The 20,565-nt window shown below is 36.6% G+C and overlaps 2 protein-coding genes across 3 annotated transcripts in view; one reads left to right on the forward strand and one right to left on the reverse strand.

The window, feature by feature from the left end:
* Arv1 (ACAT-related protein required for viability 1) overlaps positions 1-20,565 on the forward strand; it is a 494,559-nt gene that overhangs the window by 63,520 nt on the left and 410,474 nt on the right. The gene's annotated exons all lie outside the window — the stretch shown is intronic.
* LOC150084826 (dehydrogenase/reductase SDR family member 7-like) overlaps positions 1-20,565 on the reverse strand; it is a 154,085-nt gene that overhangs the window by 34,595 nt on the left and 98,925 nt on the right. For both annotated transcript variants that reach the window (XM_090375571.1, XM_090375570.1), the window contains exon 7: positions 4,138-4,304. In XM_090375571.1, coding sequence (XP_090231697.1) covers positions 4,138-4,304 — 167 coding nt within the window. The remainder of the gene's footprint in view (positions 1-4,137; positions 4,305-20,565) is intronic.

Genomic DNA, 20,565 nt, shown 5'->3' on the forward strand with positions numbered 1-20,565 from the left:
AATACTACCTTGGAGTTTTTTTAGCACTGGTTGAAATACTGAACATACATTCTTTACAAATTTTACATACACCTCATGAAGCTCATGTTCAAAAAAATGTCTCAATATAGGTGCTATGTTATTCTTGCTCATAAAATACAATTTAATAGGTGCAAAATTGGTCAATAGTCGCTCCATAGCCGGTAAAAGAGTCAGCTACCGTGTTGGTATATGCTGTAACATTTCATTCCATTCTGTCCATTCGAAAAAGTCTTTTAGTTCAGTCATCTTTTTTGTTGAAGAGCTAAATTCATTAAATATTTTAATAACAATAGATTCTATATCAATACTCAAACAATTGCAAGCTCTCTTAGCAGTTTTATGCAGAATGTGCAAATTGCAACCAGCAGGTAATATATTTTCATTAAATTTTTTTAATGCTACGAAAACACTATATTTTTCTTGCCAAAATTAATATTGGTGTTATCTGCTCCATATGCAGTAATGTTTTTGGGAGATAATTCATTAAATGTAAGCTGTTGGATGATAGCATTTGAAATAGTTTCAGTATCTTCTGCTTCTAACCAAATGAATGATGTCAAACCAGTTTTTACACCATGGTTTTGGTCAAAATATCTCACAACCAAAGGAAATGTTTTTACGTTTCCTTTATTAGAAGCATCCATGCTTATAGAAAAGGGTAGCTGAGTGGGCAGGAGCGGGAGTGCAGTAGCACACGCTCTTTGAGTAGATCGGGGTTCAAACCCCTGACTGCTGAATACGGTCGATCTGTCAACCCGCACTAGACCAGCGTGACAGATTATGGTCCATCTCCCTCAGCATGAATTGTTTAGGAGGCTTCCATCCTGCAGTGGGTTGATAATGGCTGCACTTTACTTTTATTCTCCAGTTGTTTTAATATGTAATTTTTTGAGTACTTTCCACGAATTTTTGTAATGGCAGAAACTTTTGTTTTCCCACAAGAATATTTTGCTGCAATTCCAGAGTCGGGAAACATTTTTTTTTAAGAATTGAGCTAAAATTTTTTTTTAAGAATTGAGCTAAAAACCACGTTGCTTGAACATTTGCAATGTGGTTTTTAGATTGCAAATGTCTACGTATGTCGTTTTCACCACCGTGACTAATTGTGAAAATGAAATTGTATGTAGAGCATTTTGCACTATGATCGTCTCTACCGCAACTAATCCAACTATACTTTTTTTCCCAATCTGCATTATAGTGAACCAACCGTCTTCATTTCTTTTCCGGAATTTTCAAACTACTTTCACCATCTGACATTTTGAAGGCTAGAATAAATTGATATTTTAAATACAACCCATTCATTTTAATTTAATAAGACAAATTCAAACAAAAATTAAATGAAATTTACCTTATATAGGTAACAATTCCTACAGCAGCTGAAATGATTAGACAGATGTCAAAATAATTTTTATTCTTTTTATAATGAAAGATAAACACACACTCGAGATACACCTAGCTTAGACCACCAGATGCACCAGACAGCACCGACATCGCTGATCGACTATTTACACAGACGCTTACATCTAAAAATCCCCGAACGGCTCGAGGGTATTCCTGGCCATCTAACGTGTCCCGTGAGAATTAGCGTGCAACTCACCTGCCAATGTCCGAAATTCATACATATTAGGAAAGAAATACATTTCATAACAGCATCCATCACTTTTTATGGCATTATTTTACAGTCAAAATCTGTTAATTTTTTACCTGCAGGATATTTAAATGTTTATGCAGGGCACAGAACAAATCACTTTTGTAGGAGACTGTCCCGCGCATTGCGGGACGTCTGGCATCCCTGCTCTGCTCCCACCTATGTCCAAACCAGATGGTTCTCTTGTCACTTCAGCCAAGAATAAAGCTGACCTGCTAGCATCCCATTTTTCTTCCAACTCATGTATTAATGATCTTGGTAAAACACCATCCACCATTCCCAACACACTTCATTCAATGCCTCCTGTAGTCTTCCGTCAAAAAGATGTCAGAAGGATTTTGACGAAACTTAATGCTCAGAAAGCTCCAGGCCCTAATGGTATTTCTCCATTTTTTTCTCAAAACCTGAGCTCCTGAACTTACTCCTTTTCTTTGCCGCCTTTTTTCACTTTCTTATTCCAAAGGTGTTTTTCCTTCTGCTTGGAAATTTGCTCATATCCAGCCAGTTCCTAAAAAGGATGACAAATCCCTCCCATCCAATTATAGTCCCATTGCAATTACTTCTACTCTTTCTAAAGTAATGGAGGAATCAATTAACCACCAACTCGTAAACTACCTAGAAACCTTCCGTCTTATCAACGATCACCAGTATGTATTCCATCAGTGTTGATCCATTGGTGATATTCTGGCTTACGTTACCCATTTATGGATTAATTCAATGGAAAAGTTCAGTGAAACACAAGCAGTTGCTCTTGACATCGTGTCATCGTGTCTAGTTTTCTCTCCGATTGCTCACTGAGGGTGATGGTAGATGGCTCTCTGTCTTCTAACTACTTCACTAATGCGGTGTCCCCCTAACGTTCAGTTCTTTCCCTCACTCTTTTCCTCTTGTATATTAATGACCTTCTTCCATTGACTGGAAATCCTATCCATAGTTTTGCCGATGATAGCACATTGCAGTCCACTTTCCATTTGAGAAACCTTGCCCTGCTCTAAGAGCTTCAACTTCTTGAAAATCTGCTACCAATTCCTTAAATGCCGATCTCCAGGTAATTCTCCAGTGGGACAAAGACAACTTAGTTGATTTCAATCCTTCTAAAACTCTGTCTTGTCTTATATCTCGCAAAAAGGATTCTTCTGCTCCCATGCTTATCTTTGGTGACACTCAGATTTCTAGGCAAAATGATATATCTCTTTTGGGGATTACCCTGACTTCTAATCTCTCTTTGCAAATATTGCTTCCTCTGAATCTAAAAAATTTGGTTTTCTCTTTCGCTCTCAGCGTTACTTTTCTTCCAAACAGCTGTTCACTCTGTACAAATTGCAAATCTGCCCTACCATGGAATATTGTTCCTACATCTGGGGTGGTGCCCCCAAAACCTCTCTCAGGCTTCTAGATTCCGTTCAGAAGAGGACAGTTAGGTTAATTAATGATTCATCTCTAACACTCTCCACTCGCTGTCTCATAGATGTACTGTTTCTGATGCATGCCTCTTCTATAGATATTTCCATGGGCACTGTTCTTCTGAATTGGCTTCTATAATTCCAGCTCTCTCTTTCAAAACAGTCCGAACACGTGCCGCCACCAGCCAACATCCATTTACTGTCCAACTTCAAACTCACAGAACCAACTTTTCATCTTCCTTGTTTATTCATTCAACTGCTGTTTTCTGGAACAACCTTCCTTCATACATATTTCCTGAAAATTACAGTCTACAGAAGTTCAAGTCCAATGTCAACAAATATCTTCTTTCGTCTTCTCAACCTCCAACCCAAGCACTGTACTAAGTACCATAGGTTTTAACACCTCTCGTGTTTGTGGTTTATATAAAAAAAAAAAAAAAAACATTATCACATTTTTAACGTTGTGAAGATCAATATAAAGTATCTATTCAGCTGACCAAAAATGACATTTGCTGGATTATCTACAATTCTGCCATTTCCATTGAGCAAAGGTCCTATCTGGTTTACTTTTTACCTCTTTGTATTTATACAAAAAAAAAAAAAAAAAAAAAAAACTTTCACCATTTTGGATCTCTTAGCCAATGCTTTCCTATACTCATACTTCACCTGCCTATCCCCCCCCCCCCAATATCACAAGACAAATTATAATTATTATATGAATTTTAGTTGCCTCTCATTCTTATGAGTATATTCATTAGTCCAATGAAGGATGTTATTTCATTATTATCGCACATTAATCACATTTATTTGCTATTTTATATTCATTTTGTATTTATTGCACAGTCTTATTATCCTGGTACTAGGGTTTCATTATGTATGTGATAAGTGTGAAATATACAAACAAACAATATGCACACCACAACAATTTACAGATGGAAAATAATCCTAAAATTAAATATTTCTTTAATGCAAGCTAATTTGATGGATTTGATTTAATCTGATGCTATTTCTTGCATTATATGCCTCTACTAATGCTAATGCTAATTTAAATGACTAAGGACTTACTTTCTGAACAAAGTTGGCATATACTGGGAAAAATAAAATAACAGGAGAAAGGGCTGAAGACCTATCCACACTTCATCCAATTTGTTTGCAATGGCAACTGCCATTAGATAGCTGCATCTGGTTGTTGACATTCTTCTGTCAGTTGGCATTTGTTTCATACCATATATCTATGGCATAAAATTAATTTAACAAACTTTATTGATTTCTTCAAAAATTCAGGAATTAAACAAAATATAAAATTTGAACATATATATTTCCAAACAACTTTTGTCATTATTATATCACATTTCAAAACTGAAGTCTGTTCATTTTAAAAACTACTTTTCACTTGAATTACACAGAAAATGAAGTGACCAAAATTTCCATACTTTTTTTTCATCCAACTAATATTTCACAATATTAATTAAATTGTTGGTCAAACTGAATTATGACAACATCTTATTTATATAATATAACACTCTTCTAGTGATTTCAACATTTTTTTATTTTTTTTTTATTTGATAAAGAATGCAGGTGTACAGTAACAGAAAACATTGGAATGGAAATATGAATTAGAGCTAAGTCACAATTAATATTAGAAAAATGGTGCAAGGTAGCCAAAAAAAAAAAATAAAAATAAATAAAAATAAATTGTCACCACATCTAACAATTTGTCCAATCCTTTAAGTCTATTCAAATTGCCCATGTCCAATTAGGTGGATGTTTATTTCAAGTCAACTACTCCGTGGCCAGAGGCAAAATTCTACATACCTTTCTGCTGTCATCCTTTTTCAATCTAAATTTGTCTCGTGTATGTGTGTTATCTGCAAGAGTAAAGATGCCAACAGCATTTAATTTGATTCTCCCCATTACATACTTCAATAAGGTTACCACATAGATTCCATTTCCAGAAATTTAAATGTACAGAACCCTTTTTTTGGTAAGAATACCCCTTCTGTAACCCAACTAATCTTATTGCTCTTCTCTACACTCTTTCTAACAATCTAGATCCATCCTAAAATGGAGATTCCAAATATGTACTCAGTACATATTTCAAGACTTTGTGGCCTAATGATTGCCTATACAAGCGATTACTTGTGATCAAGCAATCATTGTCTATACATTGGGATAATCATCTCTTTGTCTCTGCTTACAAAATTCTGTATATATCACTGACAAAAACCCCAGGAGCTCTCCTGGCAGCCTCAGCACACAAAGCTCACTGCACTGTTCAGAGAACTTCATGTCAGACTGTACAATTCCAGGATGCAAATTACCACTGGACTTTTTTTTTTTTTTTTACTGAAAATCCATACTTACTGATTGTACTGATTTAGAATACATGTGTTTCTAAATCAAAGGCATAACTCTCATCCCTCTCCTGCCATACCTGTCCATACATTATATTCACCATATTCATTACAGTGATCCCAGTTTCTGATATTCCTATAATGTCAGCTTTGATGAAGTAATTAATACTTCATTTTCATTAAATTTATTTATTATACTCCTAGTATTAGTGTATAATGCAAGTATATATGCATTTGTTTGTGCTCTTGGTGACTAACACAGCTCATATAACTGCTAGTTACATAAGTACAGGTAGGTCCCGTTTTACGATGGTCCATTTTATGACTTTTCACATTAATGTCTGTTTCAAAATATTACCTGAAAAAATTGAAAATAACAAAAAAATCCCAACTCAATAACACCTGCAAGTCCATGCAGTAGGCATTTATTTTGTTTTTCGTGGTGCATTGTGGGTGGAATGATAGTTATGCCAAGAGTTATTATTATTAATAGCCATAGAAAGGTGCAGGAAGCCTGAGGCTTATGCTGCACCAGGTAAAAAAAAAATTCCCAAGTTACCCTGAGAGAGAGAGTGAGAGAGTCAAAAGTAGAAGGGAATCACCAAGAAAGAGAACAATGATGATATCCAGCTCAGGACCTGGGTGTGCCAAGTCCAAACTCACCAGATGTGTTGTATGTTGTTGTTGTTGTTGTTGTTGTTGTGGGGATTTTATGGCGCATAAGCTGCTTTGGCTATAATGCGCCTATTCCTTTATTAATAATATATGAGAATTTCTTGTCACGTCAGAAAAGGCAGAAATCAGAAATGACTAAAAACTCCAATTTGCTTCACCAGATGTGAGCCCCCGGGGTTCTTTGTTTACTTTCAGTGTGCCATGTTCGTTTCATTGTGAATTTTCCCTCAATTGTTAACAGGTTACACAGTGTTATTTATCGTTAATAGTTTTTGTGTAACCATGAGCTCTAAGCGTAGGGCAGTTTCTGTGCTGGGGGGGGGTAAAAAGAGTGTAAAACCTAACAATTAAGGAGAAAATGGATGTGATCATCATATGGAGTCTGGTGAGCATCGGTCGGATGTGTGTAAGGCATTGAGTTTAGTACCTTCTACTGTATCAACGATTATGAACAATGTTGATAAAATAAAGTGCGCGCGTGCGCGCGCACACGCACACACACACACACACACACACACACACACACACACACACACACACACACACACACACACACACAGGGATAACAAGTGTGTCATCCTCAAGAACAACTTATTCATGCAGTGAGACAATGGAAAAAATGGAGAAATTGTTAGTGTTGTGGGTTGATGATATGAACCAAAATAACATTCCTGTTACACAGGTGGTAATTCTGGACAAGGCAAATTCGTTATTTGACAAAATATGTGAGGAGTCTGGTAGCACTGAAACATTTACGGACAGCAAAGGAAGGGTGGTTTCATCAGTTTAAAAACTATTGTAAAATTCACAGTGTTAAAGTGTCTGGTGAGGCTGCTAATGCTGACGTTGCAGTGGTGGAAGAGTATCCTTCCGAATTTAAATGCTTAATAGACGAAGGTAACTACCACCCTGATTTAGTTTTTAATGTAGACAAAACGGGTAGTGGAGTCATCACTTGAGTAAAACGTAAAAATGATGACTCCTCAGAACCAAAGTAAAATTTTATTTTATTAATTATTTTATATATAAGTATAAATAAAACATGTGCATTAAATGTTTAAAATATTTAATTATTTATAAAGAACAGAAATATTAGTGCATACTTGGAAAAATTTTGGGAATTTTGGAACCTGTCTCATTCAATTACATTATAATTTGGTCTTGTTTTACGACTCTGTTTTGCTGGAACATAACCATGTCATAAAACGGGTCCTATCTGTACTGACTCTAGCAGACCTTGTAATCCCCAAACCTTTCTCTCCATGCAACTATATGTCCCAACAAAACACTCCAACAAAATCAAGAAGTTATTCCAATTCCAGGATGCAGAAATTATTACAGATTAAATTATTACTCAGCCCAGAACATTAGCTTTTTAAAAAACCTAGCACTTCTCGGGCAGCAGCACCTTCATGGACTAAAGTTATAAGTGGAGTCCCTCAGGATTTCGTGTTCAGCCCATAGTTGTTTTCAATATTTATCAATGATATTGATGAAGGCATATCGGTTTTCAATATTTATCAATGATATAGATGAAGGCATATCGGTTTGTCCAAGTTTGCAGATGATATGAAGGTTGGCAAGGTGCTTAATGTATGCTACTGCAACAAGAAAAGTTAGGCAGTGGGCCAGTGGGCTGAGAAATGGCAATTGAAGTTTAACATTGATATATGTGAAGTTGTTGTTGTTTTGGTTTTTAGGAGCATTAGCAACTAAAGACATATTGCTCCGGGAATATGCGGTGGTCGTTCCCTGACCTTTCCGCATCATCCGTATTTGGTGGTGACGGGCTCAATGCCAATGAGATTCTTCCTCTTGCTCAGGCCACACACATGAGGGGGCACAAATTCAAACTGAGGAAGGATGGTTGAAGAATAGACATGCAGAAGTATGCCTTAAACCAACAGGTGGTTGATTATTGGAACAAATTACCATCTGTTGTTGTGGAAATTGACAGTTTAAATAAATGCAAGGAAGAATTAGACAAACTATTTGTCTAATTCTTCCTTGCATTTAGTTAAACTGTCAACTTCCACAACAACAAATGATGCAAGAAAGCAAGCTTCTGCTAATACTGTATAAGTTTGTTTTCTTGCATCATTTGCTACTGCTAATGCAAATATTCTTGTATCTCATTTCTATAAGTCTCTTCTATTCACAAGTACAAAGAATGATGCTAATATTTCTACCCTGTGAATCACGATCAAATTGATTGAAAGCACTTCATTATGAACTCCCTCCTATCATACCTTAGCAAAATTCAGACACTCTCAAATTTTGCCCTAACTCATTGCTTTTATTCAACATTGCCTCATATCTATTAAGTAAAGTTTCATATGGTAGAAGTCATTAGATGACACAGTGACAATCCTAAAGGCAGGATGTACAACAGCTGCACTGAAAGCTACCTTCTGGTCCAAGAGGAAGTAGCTATTGTTGGTGAATATATTTTCAGGGAAATGAGAAATATACAGATACTTCCCAACTTATGAGTTTTGTTCTAGTACTTCTGTCATAAGTTGACATGGTCATAAGTCTAATATAAATAACAATGGTAATATAGGAGTGTGGTTCCCAAGGTTAATAAGAAAATAACAGTAATAATAATAAATTTAATAAGAAAATGGAAGTAAAAATTTCACAATTAAAGACATTAAAATTATTCATTGAGAGAGAGAGAGAGAGAGAGAGAGAGAGAGAGAGAGAGAGAGAGAGAGAGATGTGCTAAACTTTTTGGCAGATGATGGCGAAGGAATAGTGGAAGTCTTCTTGAAAAATCTGTGCAATGTTGAGTGTACACTTTGCTTTTTCTTATCATTGTAGATCTCCCTGCAGCAAGCAAGGGCATCTTGAATAGTTTTGTACACATTTGAATATCTTTCAACATTTGGATCCATTGTTCCCAAGCATTCCCTTATCTTTTTTGCTGAAAACTTTCTTGCAGGCTCTGGTGTTTCTTCTACATTTTCTCTCTCTTCTTCTTCTTCTCTAACGCTTGTAGATTCAGCTCACCATTAGTTAATTCTTCTTCTGTGTTTACGACAAACTGCTTTGCATCCACTTCCAATTCCAGCTGTTGCTCTCCAAGTTCTACAACTTTGTTACTAATCTCGGTAACAGCATTATCCTTATCAAACCTAGGTACATGAGTTTCCATGAGATTCTTCTATATGCTGCTCATGCATTTATTAGTAACCTCATTCCATGCTGCAGCTATGTTAATTGTGCAAAGCAAAATGTTATAAGCTTTCCAAAATTCTCTGAGTTAGCCCTCTTTGAGTAGCAGTAATAGCCTGAGAAAACGTCTTTCAAAGGTAATAAGCTTTAAATGCAGCAATAATTCCTTGATCTAATGGCAGGATAATTGATGTAGTGTTTAGTGGAAGGTACACTACTTTAACATCAGGATAAATGTCATCCAGTTGCGCTGGATGTCTGGGTGCATTATCCAATGTTAACAAAATTTTAAATGGGATGTCTTTTCATGACAATTCTTGACTTCTCTGATGAAACAATTTACATACCAATTTTCAAATAGCGGTACGATCATCCATGCCTTTTTGTTATGTTGATAAAACACTGGAAGAATGTGTATACTGATAATTAATTTTCAGAATGATAAATCATCAATGGTTTTAAGCTTATATTCTGCTACATATTCTCCAAAAAGTAGGGTGATGTGATCTTTAAATGCCTTAAATCCTGGCATTATTTTAGCTTCTTTGTGGATGTACATACGTTCAGCATTTTTTCCCCAAAATAAGCTTGTTTCATCCAAATTGAATATTTGCTCAGGCAAATAGGACTCAAATTCTATTTTTTTTTTGGTAATTTTAAATTTTTTTTTTTTTTAATTTAATATATGCAACTGTCATAACTATGAAAATAGTCATAAGTTGGAGAGTATCTGCATTGTGCAAAAAAGATAAGGTGAAATGGGACCAAGGTACATCTGCTAAGGAGAAAATATCATGACATTAAGGGCAAAAATGTGATATTATTGTACAAATTAATATTAATGATATTAAAAGTAAGAGAAGACCTGGGGACTTACTTAACAAGTAGAGGGAAATATGAAAAAGTCTGAAGTTAGGATTAAATTTAAAAGTGACTGCATTTCTGCCCAAATGTGAGAGGGACAGAGCACATGATGAAAGCCTTGTTGCTCATTACAGCCTTGGAGAAACTATGCACAGCACATGGGGTAAAACTATTCTCGTATGGTCTGTGCTTTTTACTAAGAGAGGCTATTTTTACAGGAAATTGGAAGGGAAACAGAAGGGGAGCAAGAATGTTTGCTAATGTTATTAAGCCAGTGTTAGATTGGTAGGAAAACTGCTAGCTTGAGGGGATACACAGATAATACTTTGCAGTAGCTGTAGGCAGAGGTGAAATTGATTCTTACACTGCTTCTATTAGGACACACAGCAGCCAGAAAAACAAGGTGTAGGGGATTACAAAGCCTGCTGGTAGCTCCACGGGAGAAGAAATTATGCAAAATGTGTTACGATTACTAGAAGCAAAAACAAAAGATTAGTAGAAGCACTCATACTTGCTTGTACACTAATGCTATGAATATAGTAAATGAATCTGAGGAATTATGAAGTACTGACTAAACTATAAAATGTGGACATTGTAGGGATATGAAAAAAATGTGCTTCTCAGATACAGAGAATGCAGAAATTGAATACATAGAACACCATATTTACAGAAAGGCAAAGATGGAGGACTTATGCTCTTGGTTAAAATCATACTGTATGACAGTGTACCTGGTTGATAGAGGTGGACAGTGTGAATGTGAATGCTCTCAAAGTAGCAGAGCCTTTCTGGATTTACTGGGTGAATGCTTTCAACCAGCACGCTAGAGAGACAAAGAGGAAAAAGAACACTCAATCTGATTATCAACAATGACCCTTCAAACATTAAGAATACCCATATGAAGGAGCCATTAGGCAGAGTGATCACAATATACTGATTTGGGATTTAAATATAGATTAAATATAAAGCTATTGATGAAAAGGGGAAGGGATTTTGCATCTAGGAAAGATGCCTCCAATGGTCTTACAGTTTTTAAATTCTTTACAGTGGGACCAACTGATAATGTTACCAACTGTAAATTCTAAATAGGAAACATTCAGGTAAGTAATTGTAGAAGCTATTAAGATTTTCATACCAATTAAGAGATATGGTTTCAATGTTTAGCCCTAAATGAATGACAGATGAACTGATGAGATTAAGGACAGAAAAGAAAAATGCATAGAATAATTGTAAATTACCAGAAGATTCAGAAACATACAAGTACAAAGCAGCAGTCTGCAATCAAATCACAAAGTGGGGTTATGCAGGTAAAGGCAGATTACAAGTCTTAGGCTAGAAATGTGAAGAAAATTTATGTTCACATTAGAAGTGAAAGGAATAAACCACATTGGTATGCTAATTATGAATGGTATAATTATTGTTGATATTGGTTGTTGACAAACTGAATAAATAGTTTTCATCTATATTCCCGCATGAAGAAGTGTTTATGGATGGGCATACCAGAAGGATACCAACTTATAACTGGGAACTAAACGATTTTGTGATAACTGAACGGAAATTGGAAGGGAAATTGTTGAGGCTAAAAGAGTAATGTGTAACTAGAAACACTACTTTTAAAATGTAGTATCACTAAAGACCTAGTAATACTAAACGTGGCATACCCACGTTTTATTTTGAAGGGGAGCAAAGGTGACAAAATAAGTTCCACACAAAGGTCAAGGGATTATTTCAGAGCCATTTCACATCAACAATGCTTTTATAAGACCACATGTTTTTAATGCATTTTTAAAACCACATGCGTTTTCAAGGGTGCATCTATTTAAGTTGTAATATATATAATGTTGCTTTATTCAACGCAAAAAAATACTCTTTAGTTAAGGCTAACAAAATACAAGTTTATATTTGTTTAAGAAATTTCCCTGTTGTTACATTCAACACACAAAAAAAAAATAAAATAAAAAATAAATAAAATATCCTTGGCTCACAAAATGCATGTAATATGTTATACAGTCGAACAAATTGGCAGTTAAAAGTTACAGTTTTGAGTCTTAGAGAAATTTCTTGTGTCTTGGTTTCATTGTTGTGAAATGATCTATCACGTTGCTGTAGTCAACCTTGCTTGCTAATTCCTTTTCAATGGAAAGGATCACTAGTTCTGAGAGGCAGCCTGCATGGGTAGCACAGTGGTATCATCACAATCCTCCCCACACTGAGTGGAAAATGCCCAGGTTTGAATCCAACCCGGTGACACGAGGAACTTTAATGGGCTTTTTTTCAATCTGTGGCTGAGTTAGTCGGTCTCAGGCATAGTCACGTTTCGTCCAGCAAAACAGACAAATTGACCATGAACACACGCAATTAATAAACATAAGGCACACAGCATGGCAGATGAATTTAATTATTCGAGTAGCCTAAAAATAATAGTTTTTAAGTCACGAGAGGCTCTCTTCTGTCATAATAGAGCGTAAATAATTCTTAATCAGTTTTAGACGGCTAAAAGATCTTTCTGCAGAAGCGGTGCTAATGGGTATGGTGTAAAATATTTTATACAGTGTGGTTATATTTGGATAACTTGAGAGAAAATCATTGGTAGTCATAAATTTCAACATTGTTGTGATGGTAAGTTCTCCAAAATTTTTTGCACTATTCATCATCTCTTTCATCAGGGATCTAAAGGAAAAGTATTCCTGAATAATTTCACTCTGGTCATCAAGTATATTAGCATATTCCTTTGCTAGAAATTCTAATCTGCTGACATTACTCTCATCATCAAACAGCTTGGGATCCAGTACACTAAAGTTTGAAGCCACATCAAGGAAATTTTTTGAACCTCTCCTGTGTACTGCTGATTACTGTATCCAAAGACATCAAGTAATATTCTGCTATGAATCATTTTCTACTATCAGATATTCTGTCATCTTCTGCAATTTCATAATGGAATCTCTTTCTCTTTAATCCTCTTTGGAATTTGTGTGGAAACTATCTCACATTTTGAAGTAAGTTCACTGGCTTCCTGCTCAATTTCCTTAAAATGATTTTCATCATTATTTTGCATGGCTTTTAAATCACTCAACACCTTAATTAGGTGAGAGGCTGTCAGGACGTCTATGTTTGCTTCCTGCAAATATTTGGATAAAGTAAACGCCTTGTTTAAGAGTTCTTTCCAGCAAGAATTCTTGACTCAGCAAGTTGCTGTTGGTTGGTTGGTATTTGATTTTTAGGAGCATTAGCAACTAAGACAATATTGCTCCGGGGATATGCGGTGGTCATTCCCTGACCTTTCTGCATCCTCCGTATTTGGTGGACACGGGCTCGAACCCCGGTCTAATCAAGAAGCATGTGCTATGCACTGCTGCTCCTGCCCGCCTGGCTAGCAAGTTGCTGTTGGGTGCTGTTAATACCCCCATCAAATATTCATTGCAGGGCAACAACAATAGCTAGTAAGCTTTGCACAACTGCCTCCACTGCAGATTTCCTGGATACCCATCTAGTATCAGATAGTTTCTTTAATGTTAATGCAAAAGACTAATTGGCTATGTTGCTCCTCCCGAAGCACAGATAGATGAGGCAAACTTCCAGAAAAATAAGTGTACAAGCTTTCTAGAGTTCCAAATACAACCGACTGTGAACATTGCAATTTAGTGAGTCACCTAAGATGAGATTTAAATTATGAGAGCAGCAATTTCTTTTACTGTTGTTTGAAGACCTGATATTTGACCAGCCATGGTGCCTGGCCATAACACATCGTGATTGATAGCCCTAGCTCGTTTAAAGCAGCAAGAAGAACACTAAAGGAGTCTTCAGCACTTGCCCCGGACAGTTCAAGAAATTGAACAAAGCACTCCACAATATCACCTGTTTCTGTTACATATTGAAGTGATAAGGAAAACTGATCAGTCCTGCTTACATTAATGGTTGAGTCGACTATAACAGAAAAGTATTTGGCAACCTGGACTTCATTCACTATCAGTTTTGTGAGCTCAGCTGCCAGAGCAAGTATCAAATCATTTTGTATATTTGGGCTCAAATATGTTGCTTTTTGCTCACTTTGTAATATATACTAAGTGACGTGTCATTTAACTAGTAGCTTGATGAGCTCTAAGAAATTCCCCTCGTTTGCACTTGGGGCATCTAACCTTCTGTATTCACAATGACCCCACAATGCTAAGCCCTGTTTTTGCCAAAAACAGAACTGCATCAATGATATTAAAATCAGTCTGTTCTTTTTTATTTCTTTCTTCTCTTTTTTTTTTTTTTTTTGTGGCCATAATGCACCTCCCAAGGTTTTTGCAGTACTTTGTTTGATCCAAGCCCGAGGCGGGAATTGAACCCGCGACCTTTGGGTTGCCAGGCAGGCAGGCACTTTACCTACCCGGCTAGCCCAGTCAGCCTTTCTTCTTTGCTGTCACAAGCTTGGCAAAGACAGTTTGATCATGGAATAAGCGAAATTTTGTTAGAAAGAAAATTTTCAGGATTCAAAAAAGTTTCAGAAAGGCAAAATTTTTACAACTAACTTTTGGGTTACCCCAAGGATCCAACCTATTTGAGAAGTTTGTAAACAATCGGCAATAAAAGCAAAACATAACATTGGCTCTTGACGAATAGATAAACCAAACCATTGCCTAGCACTTTCACAGCCACTTTTCTCGTGCTTTATTTTTGATACCACTGTGGTATGAAATGGTGACCAGCTGCATCCTTTGGAAAATTCTGAAAATTGTCCTTGAGACCTGGCTGGCAAGGACCTGCATTCAAAAGTGCTCACACAAAAGACGGTGTGATTGGTTTATCACAAAACAAATGAAGGTCTGTCAGATAATTTACTTCAATATTAATAAGTTAAAAAAAAACTGAAGTTTCCGCTTGATTCTCTGCATGAGAAATATCAATGTTGGCTATTGATAGTAGTACATCCGTTTCATTTTTTAATCACTTCTTACCGGAGTATAATCCTGAATGTCAACACTGTTACTGTCATTTTTATCACTAGAATTTGTTGAAATATTTTCATCAATGTGACTGGCTTCATCTGCAGTTTGTATATCTTTTTCCTCTTCATTTCTATTGATTTCTTCTTCCATGACTTTAGTAGGACGAAAGGTGTCTAAGCACTGACATTTAGCTGCTTCTTTTTCAGTTTTTTCCTGTTCCTTTAGCTTTATTCTATCTCATCCAGATAGCATTTTTTATTGCTCATCTTGTAAATTCTTATTTAAAATTTTATCCCATAAAAATTAATTTCCAAAAGCATAAAAACTTTTTTTGGACAGTCATACAAGATGCAATTGCAATGGCTCACTGCTGACAACAAATTTTTTTACAACATTCATGCTCAAGTTTGTTTCGAAAAAACTTTTACTGATTTTCAAAGTTAAATCAATGCCATCTATTGGAATATTTTTAAACAAAAGTTTAAATCAAATTTTGTGTGACATTTCGAAGAGTAGTATTTATAAATACAGGCAGTCCTCTACTTACGAACTTTCGAGTTACTGACCTTTGTAGAAAAACTTTTTAGGGTTCAATTCAAAGCTTGTGCAAATCTACATAATATCAAGGTGAAGAGGCAAGCACAGTTGGCATTGCTGCTGAAGAATTTCCGAAAACACTTGCTGATATCATTGAACTGGGGATTACAGCCACAACATTCAATGTGGACAAAACCGAGCTCTTTCAGAAAAAGATGACAGATTTTCAACTTACGAACCAGCTGTCGGTCCCAATCGAGTTTGTAAATAAAGGACTGGCTGTAGTTTTTCTAAATCGTGTTTCAGGCAAATTAAAAGTTTTAGCATTTAGCATCTCTTCTTTTTAACCTTTACGCTGCTAAATTTCAATTACCTTTGTACCCTTTTTTTCATGCTAACTTGACTAAAAAATGCTAAATTTATCATTGAACAACAGCTGCTTGTAATGCAAACATTTTACTGTCTGTTTGTAAATTTACTCCAGGGGCTCACATCCGGTGAGTATAGGCTTGGCACACCCAGGATCCTGAGCTGGATATCATCATTCTTCTCTTTCTTGGTGATTCCCTTCTACTTCTCTCTCTCTCTGGGTAATTTTTTTTTTTTTTTAGCTGGTGCAGAATAAGCCTCAGGCTTCCTTGCACCATATGGCTAATAATAATAATAATAATAATAATAATAATAATAATATGGTCTATTTCCCTGTCAAGAAATTGTGCACCCTTCCATAGGTGCCATTTAAGACAAAAATTTTTCAGGGGGAGCATTTGCTCCCCCCCACACACCCTCTAGGTACACTAGTGGATACTAAAGGGTGTCACCAAGTCTTCAAAAGAAAAGACACTTCCTTTAACACTGCAATGTTAGAAGAAGTCATCCTTTGGCATAGTGACGTTCATTAGCTTATTTTTAAATTCAGCTAGAGTTTATAAATTACAACTTAATATTAGCATTAGTAGAGGCATACGACGCAAGAAAGCAAGCTTATGCAGCATCAGGAAAAAAAAAAAAAAAAAAAAAAAAAAACACTCTCATTTCACCCCTCCATCCGTTCCAAATACCTGTCCAGCTCAGTCTTAAATTTATTTAGGCTATCAACTTCCACAATAAACGATGGAAGTCTGTTCCACCAATCAACTACCCGCTGACTAAAGGCAAACTTCCACACATCTATCCTATAACTATCTTTCCTCAATTTGAATTTATGCCCTCTCAGGTGATTATTCTGAGCAAGAGGAAGAATCCCATCAGCATTGAGCATGCTCAAACCATTCAAAGTTTTATACACTTCAATCAGATCACCTCGCAGGTGCCTAGTCTCCAGACACTGTAATCTATAAAAAAATTGTAAGAGCTTTTGTTGTTATTTGGTATATTGCTCCGGGGCTATGCGGTGGTCATTCCCTGACCTTTCTGCATCCTCCATATTTGGTGGTCACGGGCTCGAACCCCGGTCTAATCAAGAAGCGTGTGCTACACGCTGCTACTCCTGTCCACCTGGCTATGGTAACAGCTTTTGTATTGGCAATGTTGCACAAATATCATATCATGTAACTAGCAGCAAAGTGCATGGGAGTGGAATTGTAGGGTTTTAATTGTGATAAATAAATAGCTCTAAGGTTCTAATCACATAATTTGGCATATATTTTTTGATTTTTAGCTTTTAAGATATTTTATTTCTAGTAAGACTATAAACTAATTTAAAACTCTATGAAGGTAATGGTACAATGTAACTTGTACAATGTGTTATTGCATTTAGGTATCTAATAGTTTAGTGCAGTATTCTCAAATTAAATTGAATTTAAATAGAAATCATGCCTCTAGAGCAGTAAAGCAATGGTTTTAAAGTAGCAAGAGTGTTGTGGCTCAGGGGAAAACTGAAGGGCAGTTCTCTTACAAATCATGGCCTTACAAAATGTTCTACTAGTGCAGTGTTTTTGGACCTATCTGAAACAGGACATGACACAACCAAGGGGATGTCTTTGTGTGTGTTCGATGCAAAGACTGTGAAAAAATTAAGCACGAACTCAGCATTCTGATGGACATTTATGAGAGCTTTAAGAATGGAATGAATGCCTTCGAAGGAATTAAAATCAAGCTCTCAAGGCCTTCACTGCCCAATTGAATGCCAGAACTTACACTTGAGGATTAGGCAACACAGTGGCAATTGCCATGCTAGAATGCACTGGTTCCACAGAAAGTAGTTATTGTTGGCAATTCTATTCTGAGGGAAATGAGAAATATGTTGTGCAAAAATGAGAGGTGAAATAGGACCAGGATATATCTGCCAGGGGAAAAAGTAGAGCAGATATATTTTAAGGACACAAAATGTGATATTGCTGTACATGTTGGCAATAATGATATTAAGAATAAGAGATCTGAGCAGTTACTTAAGAAGTACAGTGCAATGTTGAGGAAAAAGTTGCAAGTTAGGATTAAATTTGAAAGTGTCTGCAATTCTGCCCAGACATGATAAGAGGGAGTACATGTTTAGAGACTTGTAGGGTTATGTAATCATTTCAGCCCTGGAGAGAATGCAGAAGGCTCATGGGGTAGAATTTTTCAGAGTGGTCTGTGCTTGTTAACAGGGAAGACTGGTTTTACAGGGATGGGTTATACTTAAACAGAAGGGGTGCAAGAATATTTGCTGATGCTATAAAGGGTGTTAGGCAGGTCGGAAAAATGTAGCTTGGAGAGATACACAGACAAATAGATTAAGGAGAGCTGTAGGCAGAGATAAAAGTGATTTTTGCACTACTTCTATTGGAAAATGCAACAGCCTGAAAAGCAAGGTGCCATAGATTTCAAGCTGTGTTAGGGTAACTAAAACTAAGAACAAGTGCATGTATACTTGCATGTACATTAATGCCATCATCAAATAAATTTGATGAATTTAAAGTACTGATTTAGTCATCAAATGCAGATATTGGAGAAATGGTGTCACTCAGACATAAGAGATGCAGAATTTGAACATGTTCAGTACAAAGGGTACAGAAAGGATATAGAGTTTAGTGTTACAAGTCTTGTGGACTCCGGGGCTTTCCCTCCACTCCGAGATGATCTTTTGTGATGCAAAACAGACTCAGTAAAGATCAGAAAAATGTAGTTCATACTGTAGTTTGCATAGTGTAGAGGTGGGGTGTATTGGTCTGTTGTTCATCTGGCCTCTTTACTGTTGACCCCTTGAAAGACAAAGGTCCCAACCCATCTGTCCTGTACCATCTGGAGATGGCCCAGGCAGTAGGGTTACGTATGTATTTGGTGGGGCAAAGCCTAAGCTTGCTAGGGAGGCCTTCCCAAAGAAAAATGGAAGGAGGAAAAAAAATTTATTGGAAATGACTTTGGGGGTAAAAGTTCAAGCCTTGGAAAGAAAAGGGAGAAAGGTCAAGAGGGGGGATGTGAATGACAGGGAGGTTTCCACCAGGAAATTGAAGCATAGAAGGGCATCCTGGCAGAGGCAACCCATCCTCTACAGGGGAGGACTGTTTAGAGCAGTAGTAGCATTTAGGGTAATAGGGTCCATCAGGTGAAAAGTGGGGGCGGGGGCAGAGCCTTGGGTAAGAGAATGGGAGAATAAAAGTCATTGGGCTACGACACCCTAGTGAGGTGGTCACCACCTAGGCATTTTTGTTGGTACAGAAAGGGCACACAGGACATGAGGTGGAGGGGGTATAACAAAGAACTATACATTTCAGATATTGACTAAAACTTGTAGGTTGGTCACTCACAATAGCACAACTTACTGTTTTCTACAGCCGCATGTTTGAGATGCAACAAGAGGAAGCAATACTCTTGATCTGATTATTAGCAGTGATTCTTCATGCACTTATAGTAGATGATACAAAGGTTGGCTGGTTGGTTAATGACAGTATGCTACTGCAACAGGATCTAGAAAAGTTGGGCAGATGGGCTAAGAAGTGGCAGCTGAAGTTTAATATTGACAAATGCAGGGTACTGCATATGGGTAGCAGTATCCTAGGGTAACGTACTACCAACTGTGTGGTGCTACACTTAGAGTAATGGAAAATGAAAAGGGCCTGGGGGTAATTGTGCAGTCAGATATGAAGTTCTCTGAGCAATGCAGACAGGCTGCAAGGCAGCTCATGGGGCTTTGTGAAAGATATATAGGAACTTTACCAGCAGGGATAAGGAGGTGATTATCCCATTGTACAAGGCACAAAGTCTATGCCCTGCACACAGCACTATCAAAAATCACAAAGGCTGTTGTGCTGAATATAAATGAAGTCTGGGGACGAATAGAGCACCTTATGATTTAAGTATTGATGGAGAATGAAAAGCTAAAGAGGAAAAGAGAATGAAAAGCTAGAAGAAAATGAGGAAAGACTACAAACGCAGACCCAGGCATGTCAAATGTCAAAATACACATACATGTGCTCAAGCCACTGCAAGACACATTCCACCACATGCTCCCAAAAGAAGAAGTCAATGAAGAAAGAGGACAGGATAAAGAACAAACCATTTGGTTATAGTTAAGCCTGCAGACGAAAACTCCACCAAAATATGTGAGGAAGTAAAGACAGACATTGCCACCAAGCTCAAAGACCTGAAACAGATAAAAATAAAGAGCATTACAACGACAAGAACCATAAGTATAATCATCGAAACAGCTACCCAAGAGGACCTAAATAAAATTAAAGCATGTGAAAGCATCAAAAAGCTGGGCATGAAATTAGAACCCAAAAAAAAGCTAGGACCAACATTAGCCATTTATGATTGACCCAAGGACATGTCACAAGAAGAGTTGCTTGACAACATATACTTCAAGAACCTCCAAGATTTTGTATATACAGCAGACTCGCAATTTACCTGGATGCTTCAAGACTCCAAATTTAAAAAAAAAAATCAACCAGAAATCATAAAATTCAAGTAATAACTAGAATAGGTATAAACAGATATTTTGCAATCGTAAATAAGGGACAAGAAGTGGAGTTATAAGC

This window comes from Mastigoproctus giganteus, chromosome 6, assembly GCF_048544385.1.
Source record: "Mastigoproctus giganteus isolate SK-2022 chromosome 6, ASM4854438v1, whole genome shotgun sequence".
NCBI lineage: Eukaryota > Metazoa > Arthropoda > Arachnida > Uropygi > Thelyphonidae > Mastigoproctus > Mastigoproctus giganteus.